Here is an 18,964-nt window from a genome sequence, read left to right as displayed (position 1 = left end):
TCCATGGCGAGCGTCGCGCTATCTGCGGACGAATTCCGCATTCAGCTCAGAAATGGCGGACGTTTTAGTATTCACAGCGCGTTGCCGCGGAACAGAGAGACGACTGCGACGACGTAGTTGGAACGGGAGCACGGCTGCGAAAACGGAGCGAGCAAAGACTTCGACAAACACGACATTTGCGAAGCAAATACTAGCTCGCCGCGCGAACTTCCCTCTTGCTCGCTAATGCGGAACGATCGACGCGCGAAATTTGAACCTCCTCTGCCGCTCGTCGGCGAACCGTGCGATTTCTTCTTCGCGAGTGAACACCGCAAACGCGGCAAACTCGTGATTTCTTAAATCGTCGTCGCGCCCGAAGGTGCGCAAGAGATAAAATTGTCCTTGGTACGTACTTTATTTCGCGCGTTATCGAGGACTTTTTTGTGAAAAGCAAAGTGTCTCCTTTGCAATCGAATTTCTTTGATAACAGCGAAAATTTGTGGCTGAGAGATAGGCACTGGCAAGACACGTGCAAAAATCGCTCTAGAGGTTCAACATTGGGGCGTCTGTGCTGGCTGGAACGTTTCTAACGATATCGAATGCTCCATTCGATATTTCAAAGTCCGACGAAGAAATATTACGACAGGCTGATTATAATTTATCGCGGGGACGCTGGCTGCGGAACCCTTGCGGAGAAAAATTTATATCCGAGGCCAGCTTATCAACTACGTGACACGTCGCATCGAGATTTCGTTAGAGGTGAGGAAACCGGCGCGGCGCGGCGCGGCGCGACGCGTCTCGGCTCGGCTTGGCGTGCGGTCGTTGCTCACGAAACGATTTGACGGCTGTCTCATGCATAATAAGGGCCTCCCCCATTCCCAGCCTAGCCTCGCCAAGGTTTATTTCGCGTCGAATCGTCGATCTGCAAAGTAATATGATATTTTCTGTCTATTGAGCGACAGAGAGCGACTACATCTCGTCCGGTGGTTTCCCGAGGGGCGACCGGGAAAATGAAGGCTTCGACGAGAACGGCAAGAATAAAGGGGAAATATAACGTCGCGGACGTGATCTAACGCAGCCAAGATAGAAAATACGCTCTTTCAACGTCGATTATCGGGACGGCCGTCGATTCTTTTCGTCTTGATTAAATCGTCTCCTTCGGTCGGTCTGCGACTGAAGACGAGGAAAAGATCAAGAAACTTCACTTTTATATTCGTACATCCCTCCGTAATGGATCGAGACTCGGTGAAGCGAATCTAGGATAAAACCACGTTCTCTCTCTCTCTCTCTCTCTCTCTCTCTCTCTCTCTCTCTCTCTTGATAGAATTCCGAACCGACGCGAGCGTTATCGGATCGATCATACATTTGCAAAAGTGAGGGATAAAACGTCCTCCTTTGCTACCCAATAACTCGCATTCCCCATTCTTCGAGCGTCAACAATCGTAAATCATTCAGAAAGTACAATACAGAGGCTTCAGAAGGTTCGGGTGGGACACGAATGCTTTGAAAGCATTTGACAGCAGGTCGAATCCGTGATTCGTCCCTGGCCGGGACGTCTCGACCTTGCAGTTGTCACCGACCTCGTTAAGAGCCCTGTCGAAGGGCATCGTTATTGCGTGGCAATGGCAATACATTGGGGAGGAGAAATAGAAATAGGAAAGTGGCGTGATGGCTCGCGAACGTGCCAGAGAAACGCCGAGACATTCGAGAAAGGCCGTTTGACGAGAGAATGCCCTTCCTTTCCAACGAGGACGAGCACGAGCACGAGCACGAGCATGAGAAGAAGGGCCAAGTGAGAGCCGATGACGTCTGCCTGCTGCTGCCTACTTTCCATTCTTCCCTTGTTGTTCCATTCCACGGAAGATCAGTGGCGGGCTTATTGCCTCATGAATATGTATAGAAGAGATCGCTCGCTCTCTGGTCCGTTGCGAAGCGGAGACGCTCGGCCATTGAACGTGTCGGGGTTTGAAGGAGGCTGAGGCCCAAGGGTTGGAACGGATGCGAATGACCGCGAACGACATACTGAGAAATTAACGAGAGTCGCCGGCCGCCGAAAATTACACGCGGGAATAAACAAGGTGCTTGCGGAACAGCTGCAGCCGTGAGAATGGTCATTCTCAAGAGATGCAAATCGGCCAAATTTTCCGACGACAATCGCCGCACAGGATGTTGGAGACGTCTCTCTTTCTCTCTCTCTCTCTCTCTCTCTCTCTCTCTCTCTTTCGTTCATTCATGCCCTGCCAATTTCCCGATCTTGCGAGTGGCCGTCAAATTTCGTTCGTTCGATATTCTAGAGATTAAATATAAGATAATATTTATTTAATACTGCTGGTGATTAAACAGCAGGTAATAAAACAAGGTAACGAATACAAATTAATGATATATACATCACTCAAATAAACTCTTTTTCACAACTCTTTTTCATAAAGAAAAACGCCTCGTATCGCGCTTTTTCCATCACGTTCATATATTTCCACTTTCCACGCATTTCTTCACTACAGGCCATCTGTTGCAATTAAACCAGAACTACAGCTAAAATAATAACTTAAATCTACGATGCTGCGATATCGAAAGCAAATTCTTTGCGAATTTGCATTTTACGATCCGCATTGCAAGACCAATTATAAATTGGACGATTGGCGTGATAAAAATTCTGCAACAGTTAGATTCTGTAACAGATATTTTTGCGCCAAAATGTCAGTGGATTTAACGAGGAGAATTCGGCGACAGTGTGCGTCGCGATGTCTTTCTGCTCCCCCGATTCTACGCCGCGTCGCTTGTTCCTCTTTCCTGAACATACAGCAGCCACCTCTCGATATCTGATAAAATGTAACTAATTCATGACGCCCTCGAAGATCGCATCGAGTCTGCTGCCTGCGGCAATCATTATACGTCTGGAAGAAATTTCATGGAATACTTCGTCGATAAAGCATCAGCCTCGAGATATCTCCATTGGAGGAAGCTTAACAGAGTCTATGAAATCCTCCAGATGTCGAGAAGATATACACCAGCATCAACTTTTATTATAATAAGAAATTCGATGTTTCAATTCAATTATCAATGTTTAATATATTGTGCAATCAGTCATCAATTTTTGATATATATTCAGTATATAGCATGGTGTAACGATCACCATGTTAGGAAACCTAGATCCTATCTTTTACAATCAGACGAATCACGAGAAAATAATATTTGTAGCAACAATCGTGTTTTCGCTAAACTTGTCGCCCCACGAACAGAAAGATGTCGATAACGTCTGTTATTGTCTACCAGCTAAGAAAGCAAAGTTGAACGCCACCGGGAAGACTGACCTCATCCCCCCGATAGTTTCTTTAAACTTACCATCAAGTTTTCAAATAATTTGGTCCGTAATGCTACTAGAAAATGTCTCAAGGACGGCAGTGCAAGCATCTCCGTGAAACTGTCACGAGAAATCCCCCGTTCTTGTTCGAAAGAATCTACCAAGTCTCTCCATCGATATCGATTGGCATTCTCTTTCATAGGGAAAGTCATTTCCTTTTAATCTTCGCCGTGTGTCTGCTGTCTATCCATTGACCGCCGCACCGATCGGGAACGATAATGAAAAATGAAAGGGAGAAATGAAAATGGACGTGCGTACAAAATCCAATTTCGCGAGCGTTGCTTGTTTCGAAAGATCGGAGATCCTGATATTTCAAAAGTCTCTCGGACAAAGTTCGAAAAAGTTGCAGAAATATTTCGTGATTATTAACGATCGTGTGGTAGAAACAAGTCGGTAGAACTTTGTTTCTGTTCCCTTACTGGGCAAAAATGAGTCAAAAATGTGGAACAGAATTTTTTCATTTGAAGCTTCATTCTCGAGAGAACAAATTTTGAATATGTTTCGTCAAAAATTACGCTGTTGCTTCATAAATTTTCAAACTTGATTTTTTTTAGAAACGAGCATTTTGCAAAAAAATTTTATTGCATATTTTCGATTGATTTCCACTGGTAGAGTGGAAATCAATCGAACTTTCTGTTAATTATTATTTTCTATCTGGGTCTAGAATTAATATAAATTAATATAAAGTATATTTGATAAATTTTCGTACTCGATTTTCTCAAAAAAAATCAGATCTCGGGTGAAAAAATTTCATTCTTTATTCTCAACTTATCTTTTCATATCAGAATTACTCCATACCTGGGACACTTTGTATATCACAAATTAAAAATTTTCTCACATTAAAACGAGCTTTGTCGCGAGACAAGTGTACGTACGTGCGATCTATTTCCTGCTACTTTGATCTCTGGAATTTCAGCCTCGGAAATTATAACCGCGTTTCACGGCGCGGTAGGTAACTAAAATTTGGTCAGAGCACCGAACCAAATTTTGAGTGGAATAACACGAGCAATTTCTTAGCCGGAGCGTCTGTTATTTTCGAGCGGCGGAACGTTGGCCCGGGCAACGAGTGAACAAATTTCGCAAATTTCGTCCGTCCCCCCGGTGAAATTTGCCCGTTGCGAGGCGTGTAATTTATTCCCTCTCGAAAAGGATATTTCCGTCTCGTTTAGCGTATGAATCGATACCATTAGGACGGCTGGGGGATGGGGAAGAAGGAGGAGGGAAAAAATTTCGCAGAAACCGAAAGAAATACAGGAAAGCAAGCGACGTCACGCGCAGCTCATTACCGTCCGTGTCTGAGCGATAAAGGGCGGAAAATTGTATTATTACGGAAGAATACGTGTGATAATAGTTCCCGCCGAGAAATTTCCGGGACAGACGTCTGCTGTTTTAGAGTAGCTAACGGAAGCCAACCGGGGGAGAAAAAGGGGGAGTTTCCTTCGCTTTGCTCGTTAATCGTATCTTCCGCAGGCATGCACGAGGATGACGTGCATCCTGCAAACGGCCGAACAAAAGGGCTGCTCCAAATATAGCTTTCTATTTTTCTTCGCGCGCGTCTAATGCCTCCTAAACGAGTAGTACTCTTTCCTTTGTTCACAATTTCAGGCAAATATTATAGGGAAGCCCCATTAGTAATGAACGACGGGTCATTCGCGACCTGTTGAAAGTTTAATCGCTCTATCGATCGTGCAGGGACGCGAGCGACGAGCAGCAAAGACACGTTTCAACAACGAAAACAACTGCTCGCAATGATCGTTGCAACGCTCGCCGGGATTGCGCAAAATTTGTTCGCGCCGCGTTTAAATTATTCCTCGTCTGGCAATTAATCCGCCCGGATGAAAGCACTTTTCTCTACGCCTCCGCTGAAAAATGTTCGCGGAGCGGATTACTCGCTGGCGGACGCGAGGATTGCGCGCGTGTACATACGTACGTACGTGCATGCGTACATACCCGAGGGTAATTCGCGCGTATCGGACACGCTGGCGCAGTAAAGAAAAATACATCAGACGGTGGCGTGCGGTAGTAACAAAACGATGCGGGTAATCACGACAACAGTTGAGAAATGATCGAGTAGCGGAAGCATCTGGCTGGTGGGTAGAAGCGTGGAACGCCAGACGGGAACTAGCTCGGGTCAGGCGTTCTTGTTGACTCCCTCGTCGTTTACAGCGCGAGCTAGAATAATACTGTCGGTTGGTTGGTCCGTGGTATTTGAATTTCTTAGGTACACAAACGGCGGACGCTCAGATTTTAAGGGGAAACAAGCCCCGACGTATTATTCCGGCGGAAAACAGGATTTCAATATTAAACGCATTCAAACAAACGTACACGCGCGATAAACAGGATCCGCGCTTCGTCGAAGTTTATCCACACCCGGCTCTCTTCCTTCTCCTCTGCCTCGCGACTTCACCTCGAGATAAAATGAATTTCTAACGAGTGCCAAAAAGATTCCCGTTGAATATTTTATAAGCTATAGCTTCCCGCGGGTGAAGATTGCGGTTGTAATTGAGAAGTAACATCTCGTTCGTAAATATTTATTTCGCCAATGATGTAACAGCTTCAATTTTCGTCAGGATCTTTTTCAATAATATATCGCCGCTTCTTTTTTTTTTTTTTTTTTTTTTTTTTGTCTTTCGAGCAAAAAAGATATTCGTACGCGATATATATATATTTTCTTCGTTTCAACTCTCTTTCAACGAAGAAAAGTTTCACGAAGGGAGGAAAGTTCTCTTCCTCGGAGAAGAGATTCCGTTCGAAGGATATTTCTTAAATTCGCGACGATTAACGATCAGAGTCGTGGAAGAATACGCGGTACGCTGCCTGAAAATCCCGAGATCGACGAAATTCTACCTCGCGTGAAAAATACAATGAGTATAATGGCGGCAAGCAGAAGGGAGAGAGAGGAGTGGTATAATCACGGCGGCAGCGTTGAGAAATGACCGCGCTACGGGAGCATCTGGTGCTCGGCATCAGGAAACGGCTAGAGCTTCCGCTGGTTTTCTTGTTGATTTCCTCGCGGTGCCGCGCGAACGAGAATAATGTTCCAGGGGGTCCCAGGACTGGTCCAGCTGCCGACTAGATCGATACACGGCGTTGTTATTGCGTCTAGGAAGCTGATGTCGCTTCGACCGTGGAGAACCAAGCACGCTGATTTCCAGAATCGTGGACGCATTCTCCTGGAACAGCGGCCGTAACGGGTCTAAAAAAAACAATGACGCGATCACGATACTCGATATCCGTTGTCTCTCCCGTATTTTTTGTTTCAAACTCGCAACCAACGTGCGTCCAATCGTGACAAAGATTCTTCCCGATGTTTCCTATTGCCCACTGGGTTTTCGTTATTCTTCTCGCTGTTCGCGAGACTGTTCTTAAAAGAAACACACCGAAGTGTGAATCACTGATTTTGAAGAAATTTGGCATGAATGTAGTTTTCAAATAATATTCGACCCGTATGTTTTTTTTTATTGACAATCGTCGATGTTGAAGGGATGAAAACTAACCTCAAAATTCGGGGTGCTGAATATTGAAAATACTGTTTCTGCGTAATTGATGAAACTAATGTTTCTTAACGACGAATTTAATGGTATACTATTTTGCAAAAAGATATTTTTTTTTGTTTAAACAATATATAAAAAAATCCATATTTTTCAGAAGTTTTTCCAAATAAATGTTAATCAATTTTCTATATATTCAAATACAAATTATGGATAAAATGGAATCTTGATTTTATAAAAATTTCAAATCTTTCTCGCTGAACGTATCGAGCAGCTGTTTACAGAGTTATTTTCTATTCGTAAATACGTTGCGAAATGTTAAATGTAAATATATTTCATATCTGAAAAAAGCTGATTTTGTTAGTTGGACACACCTCACGGCGCGCTATTAAAAGCACCAACGTCAACTCGGCTTATGACTCTCCTCTTCCCGCATTTGCCTTCGTTACGACGCTTTCAATTTGCTCGTTTGCTACGTAGCTAGGGAAATTGGGAATTTCAGAAAGAATTTCGTGCAAGTGGACTCGGTCGATCCCAAGTCGACGATCGACTCGAATTTTCCATGCAGAGGATTCCTGCGTCCTGCGTCTCAAGCGAATGATTAAGACACGAAAAAAAGACAAAAANAAAAAAAAAAAAAAAAAAAAAAAAAAAAAAGAAAACACTCGAGGAACTCCGAACTTGGCGAAGTTCGAACGTTACGCTTCGTTGCTTTGAACTACGCTATGCAAACTTCGTCTAGCGAGGAACCGGTGTGCTTCAAGGCCATGGCTAAGGCCCTCTCGTCGCAGAAAGTTCGAGAGCAGCATTCCTGATCAGGTAGTTAGGTTCCTCTTCTGCGAGGCGAGGAGAAAACCGATCGGAAGGTTCGTGCGAGCAGATTTCTTTGAGGAACGTGGAACATATCCGGAAGTCGTCTGTTGCAATATCCGGGATTTCAAGGCGGCGTCTGATATTCCAGACAGCGTCCCGTATAGAGAGACATCGCACGCAGAAACCGATGTGACTGGGGTCGCGAGCGAGATTCGCGGCAGGTCACGTCATACTTCACTTAAAACAAGCTAAAAGCTGTGGTAAAACCGGCGGGATCAGACTGCCGGATAAACGGAATCTCTGTAATCCGAACTAGCTTTGTTTCGAGAGTCGTTTGCGAGTAGTTATACGAGCAGCGGTGGCGATCTTACAAATCAATCGCGCGTATACTTGCCCGAATAAATTGAAAGTACACTCGATTGCAACGCCATGACAGAAAACTGATTTCCAAAGTTTGAGACTTGTTGATGGTTGACGTTTTGTTTCTGCGTTATCGATAGATAGAGGAGAATTATATTAGACAGATATGACAAATCTGCTTTCGCTGACCTTTATATCGCTTGCTTATCAAATAGAAGTATTTCGACGTGGTCAGTTTATACCAGACGTGTCCAACTCTACAACCAAAATTGGAATAATCGAATAAGAATTTTATTATTTGAATAATTTTAACTATGAATGTTCACGGTGTCCCTTTTGGAGAGTATTTACACTTGAGAGCGGATTTTTTCCCGTATGAAGCAAACGAAAAGTAAAATAAGAAGAAAAATTTTAAACGAGCATCTTGAAAATAGTCTTCGTATTGCAACTATCTGTATCAAACCAGATATTGACAAACTGGTATCTAAAAAACAGGCTCGGTGTTCTCATTAAGAATTATATCATATTTTTTTAACTGATATAAATATATTTTTCTAATCAATGTATTTCACTATAAATTGTTTCAATATCTTCATAAATAATATAGGTTGCATGGTACTAATAAAAGAATATGTAAACTGCGTACGACCCTCAACAAATTTTTGTTGGTCTGGTCTACACAATTAACGTTATTTGCATTTTTCAGATATTTACGAAATGTAGAAATATATATTTAATTCCAAAGTCAAACGAAAGATAACGAAAAAATAATCTTGATACGAAATTGAGCGATATCTCATCTATAAAGAACGAGAATTATTTTTGTATTTTCATGTTTCGTAAAATCGGGTACACTATAATCGTACCGCTCTGTGATAGATCACTCTATCTTAGACTCGCGTGCATTAAGTGAAAACATATGATTCAGGTATTTACATTTATTCTGTCTTCTACTTGTCTGTACATTTGAATCATGCGCGTTTATCTTGCACATAGGCACTCTGTAATCATACAGATGAGTGTTTTGTTTATTGATCGTTTCGATACCGCTTATTCCTCGAAGAGATAAATCGAAAACTGCTTGAGCTGGGAATTAAATTAAATACGAACGAATCGGACTTAAACGAATGAAACTGAATCATAATAGAAGCGCACGAATCATCATATAAGCGTAGCGTAACTTTCCAACATGCGCGTACACATATGAAATTCCCCACCATGTTCTCGCTTGCAATTCAAAGCGCAATAGATGATTATGTAACATTGGTGTGACGCGTACATCTAACTTATATAATTGACATATGGTGCATATCGTGAAGTTAGTACAACGTGTTCCACTGGCGAGTAAAGTACTTCGAAATATTTAGGGCCATTCGAGCGCACCTGCGATCACGATCATTCGGTAAGTGACGAGTCTTATCGAATCTTATTATCGATTCCGTTCTAGAGTATCAAAACAAGTCCTCCGTGCAGAGTCGAATATCCCGGAATTTTTCGAGACGACGTTCCGAAACTCTTTGAATTTCGTGAAACTTCGAAACTCTTGGAGCAACTCGGAATTTCAGAAATTTTTTCGGAACCTCGAATCATTTCACTCATGAAATTTCAAATTTCAACAGCTTCGTAGCTCTCGGAATACGCCGGAATTTTTCGGAATGACCAAGTTTTATTCAATTCCAATGTTTGCCGTGGAAATTTTTGGGAATTCGATTGCCTAAGGATAGGAAAAGCGGAAGCAATAATTCACCGTGTGTTTCTCTCTCGATACGTAGCGGAATTGGAGCAACGTGAGGAGAAAGAATCATGGAACGATGGGCCGGGAAGTCGGCGATCGTTACCGGCGCGGCGTCCGGCATCGGCCGAGCAATCGCGCTGGCTCTTCTAGAGAAAAGGGTTAACGTGCTCGCGCTGGATGTACAATCTGACAAATTGTCGACTCTCACCAACAAGTGGGAGCAGCTAAAAGAGCGGGGCAATTTATGCGTAAGACGTTGCAACGTGAGCAACGAGCAAGACCTGGACAACGCGTTCTCCTTCGTGGAGAATACAGACGAGTGGAACCGCGGCGTAGATATCATGGTAAACAACGCCGGAGTTATCGAGTATACGCGCGTCATTGGTAAGACACTGGATGCACGCTGACCGTAATAAGAGAAAAGAAGCTACCGTACATTTGAATATTTATTAGAGCCGCATGCGTGGATTTATTTGTGACTCGTTGCCATTGAAATTGCCGTGAAATCGATTCACGTCGAGTCGTTGACGATATCAGATACTTTTTATCTGATTCATGATACGAAAAATTGATCTTCGCTTGTCTTTTCTCCTTTATTTTTTTTTAAGCATTATTGATAAAAGTGTCTTAATGCCAAGACAAGATCGTTTCGATCTAATTAGAGAATTGATACGCGGATCGCGATAAATTTGCAATTCTCTTCGGTTCGTTTCATTGCACGACGCTCGAGAACGGACTTGAACTTTGAGCCTTATAATGTCTGTTTCTTTTTTTTTTTTTGCATTCAATATCCACGTATTTATTCTAGTCACTTTTTTCTAGTCCTACAGCGAAATTAAAACCAGAAAATCAACAGAAACGTATACTTACCATATTTGTCTCCGCCGCGATTTTCCCGTGAGATTGACGATGAAAAACACAACGGTTACTTATACGGACGAAAAAGAAAGAAAGAAAAAAAAAGAAAAAAAAAGAAAGGAAAGGGCCGTTACCTTTATACGCTGTGTGTAGTCGGTTCATAAGGGACGAGGTGGGCCGAGGGTATTACGCCGGCGAACCTCGTTCGCCTGCTCGTTGGCGCATTTTAAAAAATTCCATAAATTACACTTGCAGAGAGCGACAGGATGGCATTCGAAAGGCTGTTAAATATTAATGTCCTGGCGACCGCCGTGTGCATCAACCGGGCGGTGCGCTCGATGCGCCAGCGAAACGTCGAAGGGCATATTTTCAATATCAACAGGTATTGTTGCTCGCGAGCCTCGTCTTCTCCGATCGTTCATCCGTCCACACGCGAGACCCTCTCGAAACCCGTACGCCGCTGTATTTCGTCAGTCTATTGCCGTCACCGCTTCTCGTCGTTATCCGCCGTCGCTGTCATCCTGATTTCTAATTTACTCGTTAGTTATTTTGCACCCACTCTTTGCTGCAGCATCCTCGAAACTGAAAGGGTTTTTGATATGCAAATAGGCACGCACGAAGGCAGTTTTCGTTGATATTGAAAGGAAGTATAAGCGCGTGAATACTCGAGTACTTTTAATCAAACGACGACGCGACGAACATCAATGTGTATTTAATATTCCGACGCTTGCATGCACACACGGAGAGTCGATTACCTCGATTGGGGAAAGTAGATTTGCGTGTCCAATTTACTAGGAATCGAAAACTTGGCTGGTGAAAAAACACGCTCGCTATAATCTCTCGCTTTTTTAATCTCGCTTTATCAATATTATAACGAGGGACCTTTGAGAAACAGTTTTCGTGCACGGGCAAACGTATTGTTTGAGAAAGCAGAACGGGGAATTTTCCTCTTGGTTCTGTTTCCCGGCCAGCTGGAGGGAAAAAGGTGGGGAAAAAAAAAAAAGGAAAATGGGGGAGGAAAAGAGGAAAACGAGAAAAGAGAGGACCGACGCTTTTAAGACCGAAACAACCGTTCCGGCTGTTTGCGCTCGAAGTCGATTCGAATAAAACGCCGTGCAAATGGGCGGCCACGAGCGGCCTGTTGAAGCAATTTTTTATTTTGCACGGGGGGCCAGCGTGCTGGGACACGAAATTCCGAGTGGATTCCTTTCGGAAATCGATGGCTGTAATGGCTGGAACCTGTACCCGACTTGCAAACACGGCGCTGTTGCATTAACGCACACGGTGAGACGGGAATTGGCGGCCATTAAAGCACCGATTCGAATCACCGTAAGTTCACGTGGCTCTTTCCGCACTTATGAAAAATCCTTTCACGAGGATTCATGTGATTTCGAGCGTTTGTCTCCCGTTGTTTATCGCTGTTGCTCGCGTGTCTGTTCGCAGAGCATCAGTCCAGGCATCGTCGACACGGACATAGCCAGGCACTCGCCTCAAGTGGCGAACGCATTGGAAAATGTGCCGGCCCTTCGACCGGAGGACGTCGCCGACGCAGTGATCTACGCGTTAGGCACACGACCGGAAGTGCAAGTAAGTCCAGTCTGCGTTCGAGCTACCAGGCTCCGAGCGAACCGAGTTGATTGCTCGAGAAGTGATCAAATTCCAATCACAGATGTACAGGGCGGAAGGAAAAGTTTGTCAGTCGGCTGTCGTCACCTTCGATTTGATGAAGATACTATGTAAAGTACCTGCCGCAATATTGATCTTGATCTTGAATTTCAAGATCAAGGTTAATTTTGCTCCATCAAATCGAAGGATAATTCGTGTAGAATTCATCTATGATAGCTATGAACAAACTTTTCTTCCCAACCTGTACGTACGATTAGCTAATCTGTCGGACTATCCAGGTCGTTAAGATAGGGATCGTTGGTGGGACATCATTTGCATTGGGGCAAAGTGGCGTCGAGCAGTCAGTTCAGTTTAGACAAAGAGTGGCACACGATGATAGTAGCGTCGTTGATGAAATTCTAGATTACCGAGCTCACTATTCAACGCACGGGTGAAGCCTAATATTCTCGATGCGTTCGATGCATTCAGAGCGTACATCACGCGCGTATACGTTAGACACCCTTGCGAGACATTAAACACACGAAAATTCTAGCATACGTGAAAACTCAGAAAAACTTGTGTAACAAAGGGGTGAGAGGTGGTGGTGATTCGCACAATTAATTACGAAACATCAGGAATAATCCATGTACATCTATCAGCAATAAAGTTTACCAAATTTCAAACTGCGACATCTCTGTTTTTCTTTTTTTGCTCTCTGCTGCGAACGTGAATGCGGCCGACACTCGCGACGGCAGGAACTATCCGCGTGAAACGATCCACCCGCCGACCGCTTCATTTCCAGCCAGATTACGCGCTATTGATTACAAACTGTGAATTAGTGGTACGCAGTCGCGGCGTAATTATAGGGCCGATGGCTCCTTAGGATTCAATGATTGATGCTATTATTGGGCTGCGTGACCGGACTCGGTATTAATCCGAGGTGCGGCGAGCAACAGTTACTAACTACAAGTCTTCCCCTTGCCCGCGATCTGGCTATCTCTAATTAGCCGTAATCACCGGGGCGGATAGCGGGAACAGGAACGCGCGGCGTTTCTGTCGCGCCCCGTTTCGCGGCCCCACGAACACGCTCCCCCGTTAAATATTCCGTGTGCGTGGTCCGGAGCATATTTCTTGCGCTGATTAATGCACCGGCCCAATATAATTTACGTAATGCGTTCGCTAATAGACCGCGGCTCGCGATTTCGTTAAATACACGGCGCACTCGCAAAATTCGATCACAATTTACCGCGAGGACGTCCACGTCAAACGTCCGCGCATTAATTGACCGATTCACTGCGAAAACCGATGGAAATTCAATTTCCACCGCCCGGAAAGTATTTACCGCTATCTTTTCCTTTTTCTCCTCCCACGTGTTTTTTTTTCCTTTTTTCTTTTCGCGTTTCGAAGGAAAAATAACACGAGAGAGAGAGAGAGAGAGAGAGAGTATAACGACGTCGTTGAGCGTTAACAAGCGTCACGCCTGTTGACCGCGATGGTAAATCGAAATGAAAATCGACGAGCGACGAGTCCATCGAGTGAAAGAGAACTGCAGTAGTGTAAAAAAAAAGAAGAAAAAAAAAAGAAGAAGTTGGACGTAAAAGTTTCACGACACGGCAGAAGTCGTAACACTCGATGAGCTTGTACATCAACGTACGAGTGTACATTTGCTCGACGCTGTGGAGGGGGAGATGGGGGGGGGCGGGGTTGTACGCAAACTTCCGACAGGCAAGGCAAAAGCTCACATTGTGCACAGCTTTACTGTCACCCGAGGCATCTCGGTGCACGGGACAGTTAAGGTGTCAAACAACTTCCGACGAGCTTCGAGTAGTTCGGGGCCTTCTCGCACAGGGTGCTCCCAACTTGCGGTCTCCCGCTTTTCGCGGTTAATAACCTTCCACCCGTTCCGTCTGTCTGACAATCTGTCATAATAAAAATGTAATTTCTGCAACAACTTTCTCTCTTCTTCTTTTTTTTTTTCCTGTTTGCGTGGCCAGCTTTTTTTCGGGGGAAACTCTCGTTGTCTCGAACTTTCGCGTCGCGTCGACGAACTTTGGAACGTTCTGTACGTTGTCGCGCGTTGTCGCGTTTAAGCTTCCGGAAGGAATCGATACTCACCGTACGCGAAACGTCTCGCAAGGAGGACAAGTCGAAAAAACGAATCGCTGAATTTTTCAACGCTCAGATAACCCCCAGTCTTTTTTCTTTCTTTTTCTTTCGAAGAGAATCGAAAATCGAAGATTGAGAATCTCGTCGATGAAACGCTTGGCGGGAAGGGGGCAGGGGGTTGCGATTTGATTAAACCGCGCTGCCGCTTCTCCGCAAAACGCGAGAAAAAATTTGATTCGCGATCGATGCACGGTATGGAAATTTTTCGCGGCCTTGCGCAAAAATTCCTGATAAATTTCGCAGATCTCTCTCTCTCTCTCTCTCTCGATTGTTCTTCGGCCGCGTTGCGTCGATCATTTCTCCGATCGCCGGCCGTTGCTCTTCATTATTAAAAAAGAAAATCGATGAATCGGGGCCGCGTCATGAATGCCGACCTTCTGTCTGCATTTTCCAAACGTTTCGCAGTTAGAGGAAATGGAAAGGAACGGAGGCGGCGGTGGAGCGGCCAAGGGGGAGAAGGGAATGGGAGGGGGGAGGGGGAGTTGTTAGAAGACAGGACGCGGAGGAACGATAAAAATGATCGATAAAGTCGTCGTGTCCTGCGGCCGCCGTGGATCCGGCATTTAGGAATTTATATTAAAATATGTAAATTTATCGGTGCGGACATATTTGAAAACAGATAAATTATGCTGGCCATGTATCGCGTTCCCGTGGTAAAATATATCGATGTCGGCGATGGCGCAGCGTGGAGGGCGCCAGCGGAACACGGAGTTCCTCGCATAACGGCACGTTCTGCCGTCCGGCAGAAATACAATTTATGACGATCATTGTGTAACGATCATAAATTATCTTGTTATTTACGTGAGCGTCCCTTGCTGATTCTCTCGTCCGCGCTGTTTTTCTGCTTCTATCCTGGTCCCCGTCGCATCGGCCCCTCGAAATCAGCCGCGATTTCGCTCGATCGAACGTGAAGGTCGTCGTTGTCAAACGTTACCGAGAACGCTGTATGTGATCGATCATTCAGCTTTAATTCGTTCAAAAAAGTGAGAAAAAGAAAGAAGAAAGAAACGTTTCGTTTTTTCAGTTTCAAGAGAGTAGATTTCGATTTCGTTGAAAAATGTCTTTCTCCGTTGTTTCCAATTTTTCCATTTTTTCCTTTTTTTTTTTTTCTTGTTTTTTGACGTGTTCGTCCGGAAGGAAAACAAACACGGATGTTTAATATTTTTCGCGACGCAACAGCGAGCACTGTCACGGCTTGACAAGGTCCGTCGATGACAAGGGAGAGAGCGTGTTATCGCGTTACGGCGGACTTGCTTCTCTCGCAGAATAAATGGAAAAGTTCACGAGGTTGGTTAGTTTACTAAAACTCAGTAAACGCGGCGCTCTCGACAAGTAAGCCAGATACGCGCGCGAGATTCGTATCATCCGATTTGTGACGGTGGGGGGGAGGAGAGGGGCGGCGTTTTTCAGTATACCTCCGGTGCTTTTTAATTCTTGATAAATGTTAAAAGCTTTTAAGCTTTGCGTTTCTTATTTATCCGGAACCGTCCTCTCCGGCTTCTGCGAAATATCTCCGTGTTTTTGCAGATGTATCAGCTGAATGTTTTAAATTTTACGGAAAGACTGCACGCGATTTTGACGACGTCTTGGAGACGTTTCAGCTTACATCTCTCGCGAACTCCTTCTCGTAAATGGTTCCCCTTCGCCACCTAACGTTTCCCGTTTCCACGCTCAATATTGCATCACTCGCGACGATCGAACGCGACGGTACGCCGGTCGGACAGTCGGCACTTGGGGAGGCTCTTTAACTTAGACGCTAACTAGATTCGTTAATTAATAACTGTGATACGTCCCGTAAACTCCAAATAGTGCGCATTATCAAACTGTAAACCAGAGCTGTCTGGAAACTCTGCACGTTCGCGCTGCACTTTGAACACTTGACTCTCGGAAATGGCCGCCGATGATTTCACCACCGGCAGGATTTCATACGCGGGCTGACGAAATTGTTTGAACGCTTGTAGACAATTTTACGTGCATATGGCGGGGAAAATAACAAAAATTAAACCATGCGGTGTGTAATATGAAATTGATTAATATTTATGTAATTAAGGAAAACTGAATAAGTCCGAATACAGCGATGACAAAGAAGTATTAAGTAGCTATCACTACTGTTTAAAAACGATCTTGTTCTCAAAACCTGTGTCATCATACGCACACGTACACGCAACCGTACGCTCGTATTTTACGTCCTAAGACTAGAGTGACTAGACGAGAATAGTCCCAAATTTGGTTTCTATCTCTGCGACAATCGCATCGGATAACAATGAGACTTCCTCATCCTACAATATATAGAAAATACACGTTTCGCGGAGGTCAGAAAATTTTCCAATTCAATAGAATGCGGACTCTCGTTTCGGGAAAGAACCTAGATTAATATAAATGTAAAGAAAATCGGCAATACAATAAAATTCATACTAAAGGAGAAACATAAAACAAACACAGAGGATCTTCGGATCTTACGGGACCTGCGAAATTCCCGCGAAAAGAATAAGGGTGCTATCCGAAGACTATAAATGACGGTTCGGAAGTAAAGACTATAAATGATGGTTCAGAAGTCAATTGGATTCTACGCGAGCTATCGGACGAGTCGGACGAGTTGCAGCGCTTTCGAATAAACGAATAAACTGTCGAATAAATTGTACATTCGTACACTCCTTAGATAAACGTCGGCCAACACTTACTCTAGAAATTAAATTTCGTTGTAGCTGTTGGCTCGAAGAAATTCCCAAATGTCTCCTCCGTGCACGACCAGCCAGCCACGTCGAGGCGAAGGCACGGCCGGTTTTTCGCGGCAAGTTTGCACCGGTAATTGCGCCCGACTTCAGGAATCGCAACGCCGATTCGCAAAACGAAGTTGGCAAACTGAAATTAATTGCGCGTTCGCTTAAACGCGTTTTCGTTCGGATTTATTGTACGACCGGTTTGGTTTAGGTCCTCCATTATCGGGTGGAGGAGGGGCAGTTGAAGTTAGTCCGGGATTCCGCGAATTCCTCAATTTGCAAGAGCCAGGCCGCCCGTCCCGGGGACAAACATCCCGATTTAAGTTCCTTAAATGCATTCGTAACTGTTTCTGACAGGCAACGCCCGCCCTTTGTCTATGCTAACTGTTGTTTGACCGCGTTTCACCGCCGCGTTCGAACAAGTCCCGAAGCGGATTCCAGGCAACCCTCTCTCCCATTCCTCCCACCACCACGATTGAAACTCTCTGGGTAATTAACGAACGCGAGTTTCGCAAAATTCTTAGAATTATTCCTCCGATGTATTCGTGTACGCAAATGTACAGTTTCAAGGCTGAATAATTACAAAATTGGTTGGCCGGATGAATCACAAAAGTGCGTGTATTTCGATACTCTCGACTCAATTTGCGTAGTCAATTTTTCTTCTTTTTCTTTTGCATGTATATATATATTTTTTATCAAGCTTGCTATGTAACCGATGTTGATATTGGGTGTATTCGTTTAGCGATCGATATTGAGGGGGAGGGGCAGGGGGGAGGGGATGCTGTCGGATCGACCGTTACAAACTGACTCCATTTCGTTACGTAACCGCTTTTGTAACGTAAACCGGTTTCAGCGATATTTCAAGGTTGAATGGAGAAACGGTTAAGTTGACGTAGGTAAAAAAGACTTTTCAATTGAGTCATGTCTCTCTCGACGAAAAAATTGTGCTTTTTCTCTCGCCGCGTGCGTTTCGCACCGCCGTTCGATCGCGAAATTATTGCAACGATCGAACGTTACGTACAGCCACGAACGAAAAAGCATTTATTTGCATCGGGTCATCCTGCATTATTTGCTATTCACGATCACGTAGCGGCCGGGTATTTCCTCGTCGCGTTCAGCCCAATTTCTGCCGCGTGTCCCCCTTTGAAAATGGTGCCCGCGCAAAGTGCAGCGCCATAGCAAATTGGATTAGCGTTACGTTACTACTCCACCATGTTTCTGGCCCTTTCCCGACCCATACCACTTTATCTCTCTCTCTCTCTCTCTCTCTCTTTCTCGGACCTGGTTCTACCCTTTTCACGAACCGCATCGCCGGGACCAGCCGTTGCATTCAGCAGCTTTGCTGTGGTGCACCGATCTCGCTCGCCGCTCGCACCTCCAAGAATCCCTCGCTGTTTCAAAGATGCACACTGTACAATTTGCGGCCGCCATTGGCCACGTTCTTCATTCGCTTGGAGACTATGATATTTCGAGACAAAATGGAACGAGTTCAAAGGGAATATTTCGAAAGTTATTCGAATTTGCTCCGCACGCTCGTGCCAGAAGCGTCACCGTTCGGGAAACTATAATTTTTTAGAAGATGCGAAAAATTTGGTTTTGGACAGAATTGGGTACTTTATTGTTAATTTAAGAAACGATGAAATTCAAAGTCATACGCTCTTCATCTTATTAATGTTTACTCGTCGTGTTTGTTCACAATGAAAAATCAATCAGTTATCAATATCAGTCAAAATTGATAATCAATCAGTGAGAGATGTCAGATGAACGAGAGAAATAGCAACATGCTTCCTTGTCACTGGTTAAATTGTGAATGAATAAGATTTTCACAATCGATCGCAGGGTTATCTCTACGACGTTATTATAACAAGTTATTATA

General features: G+C 44.4%; 1 protein-coding gene across 5 annotated transcripts in view; it reads left to right on the top strand.

The window, feature by feature from the left end:
• Positions 1-4,714: 4,714 nt before the first annotated feature.
• The window catches only part of LOC122538497 (farnesol dehydrogenase-like), a 31,172-nt gene continuing 16,922 nt past the window's right edge, over positions 4,715-18,964 (top strand). The window contains exons 1-8 of one of the 5 annotated variants that reach the window (XM_043672635.1): positions 4,715-4,726; positions 6,324-6,332; positions 9,328-9,406; positions 9,777-10,123; positions 10,853-10,979; positions 11,773-11,926; positions 12,041-12,184; positions 12,626-12,885. In XM_043672635.1, coding sequence (XP_043528570.1) covers positions 9,808-10,123; positions 10,853-10,979; positions 11,773-11,926; positions 12,041-12,184; positions 12,626-12,664 — 780 coding nt within the window. In that variant the 5' untranslated portion in view covers positions 4,715-4,726; positions 6,324-6,332; positions 9,328-9,406; positions 9,777-9,807 and the 3' untranslated portion in view covers positions 12,665-12,885. Of the gene's footprint in view, positions 4,727-6,323; positions 6,333-9,327; positions 9,407-9,776; positions 10,124-10,852; positions 10,980-11,772; positions 11,927-12,040; positions 12,185-12,501; positions 12,886-18,964 lie in introns of those variants that run through there. The other 4 variants (XM_043672636.1, XM_043672631.1, XM_043672634.1 and 1 more) reach the window with 4 other exon arrangements.

This window comes from Frieseomelitta varia, unplaced genomic scaffold, assembly GCF_011392965.1.
Source record: "Frieseomelitta varia isolate USP_RPSP 00005682 unplaced genomic scaffold, Fvar_1.2 scaffold_165, whole genome shotgun sequence".
Classification (NCBI taxonomy): Eukaryota; Metazoa; Arthropoda; class Insecta; order Hymenoptera; family Apidae; genus Frieseomelitta; species Frieseomelitta varia.
Note: the sequence above shows the minus strand (reverse complement) of the source record. Positions and strands in the feature narration are given on the sequence as shown.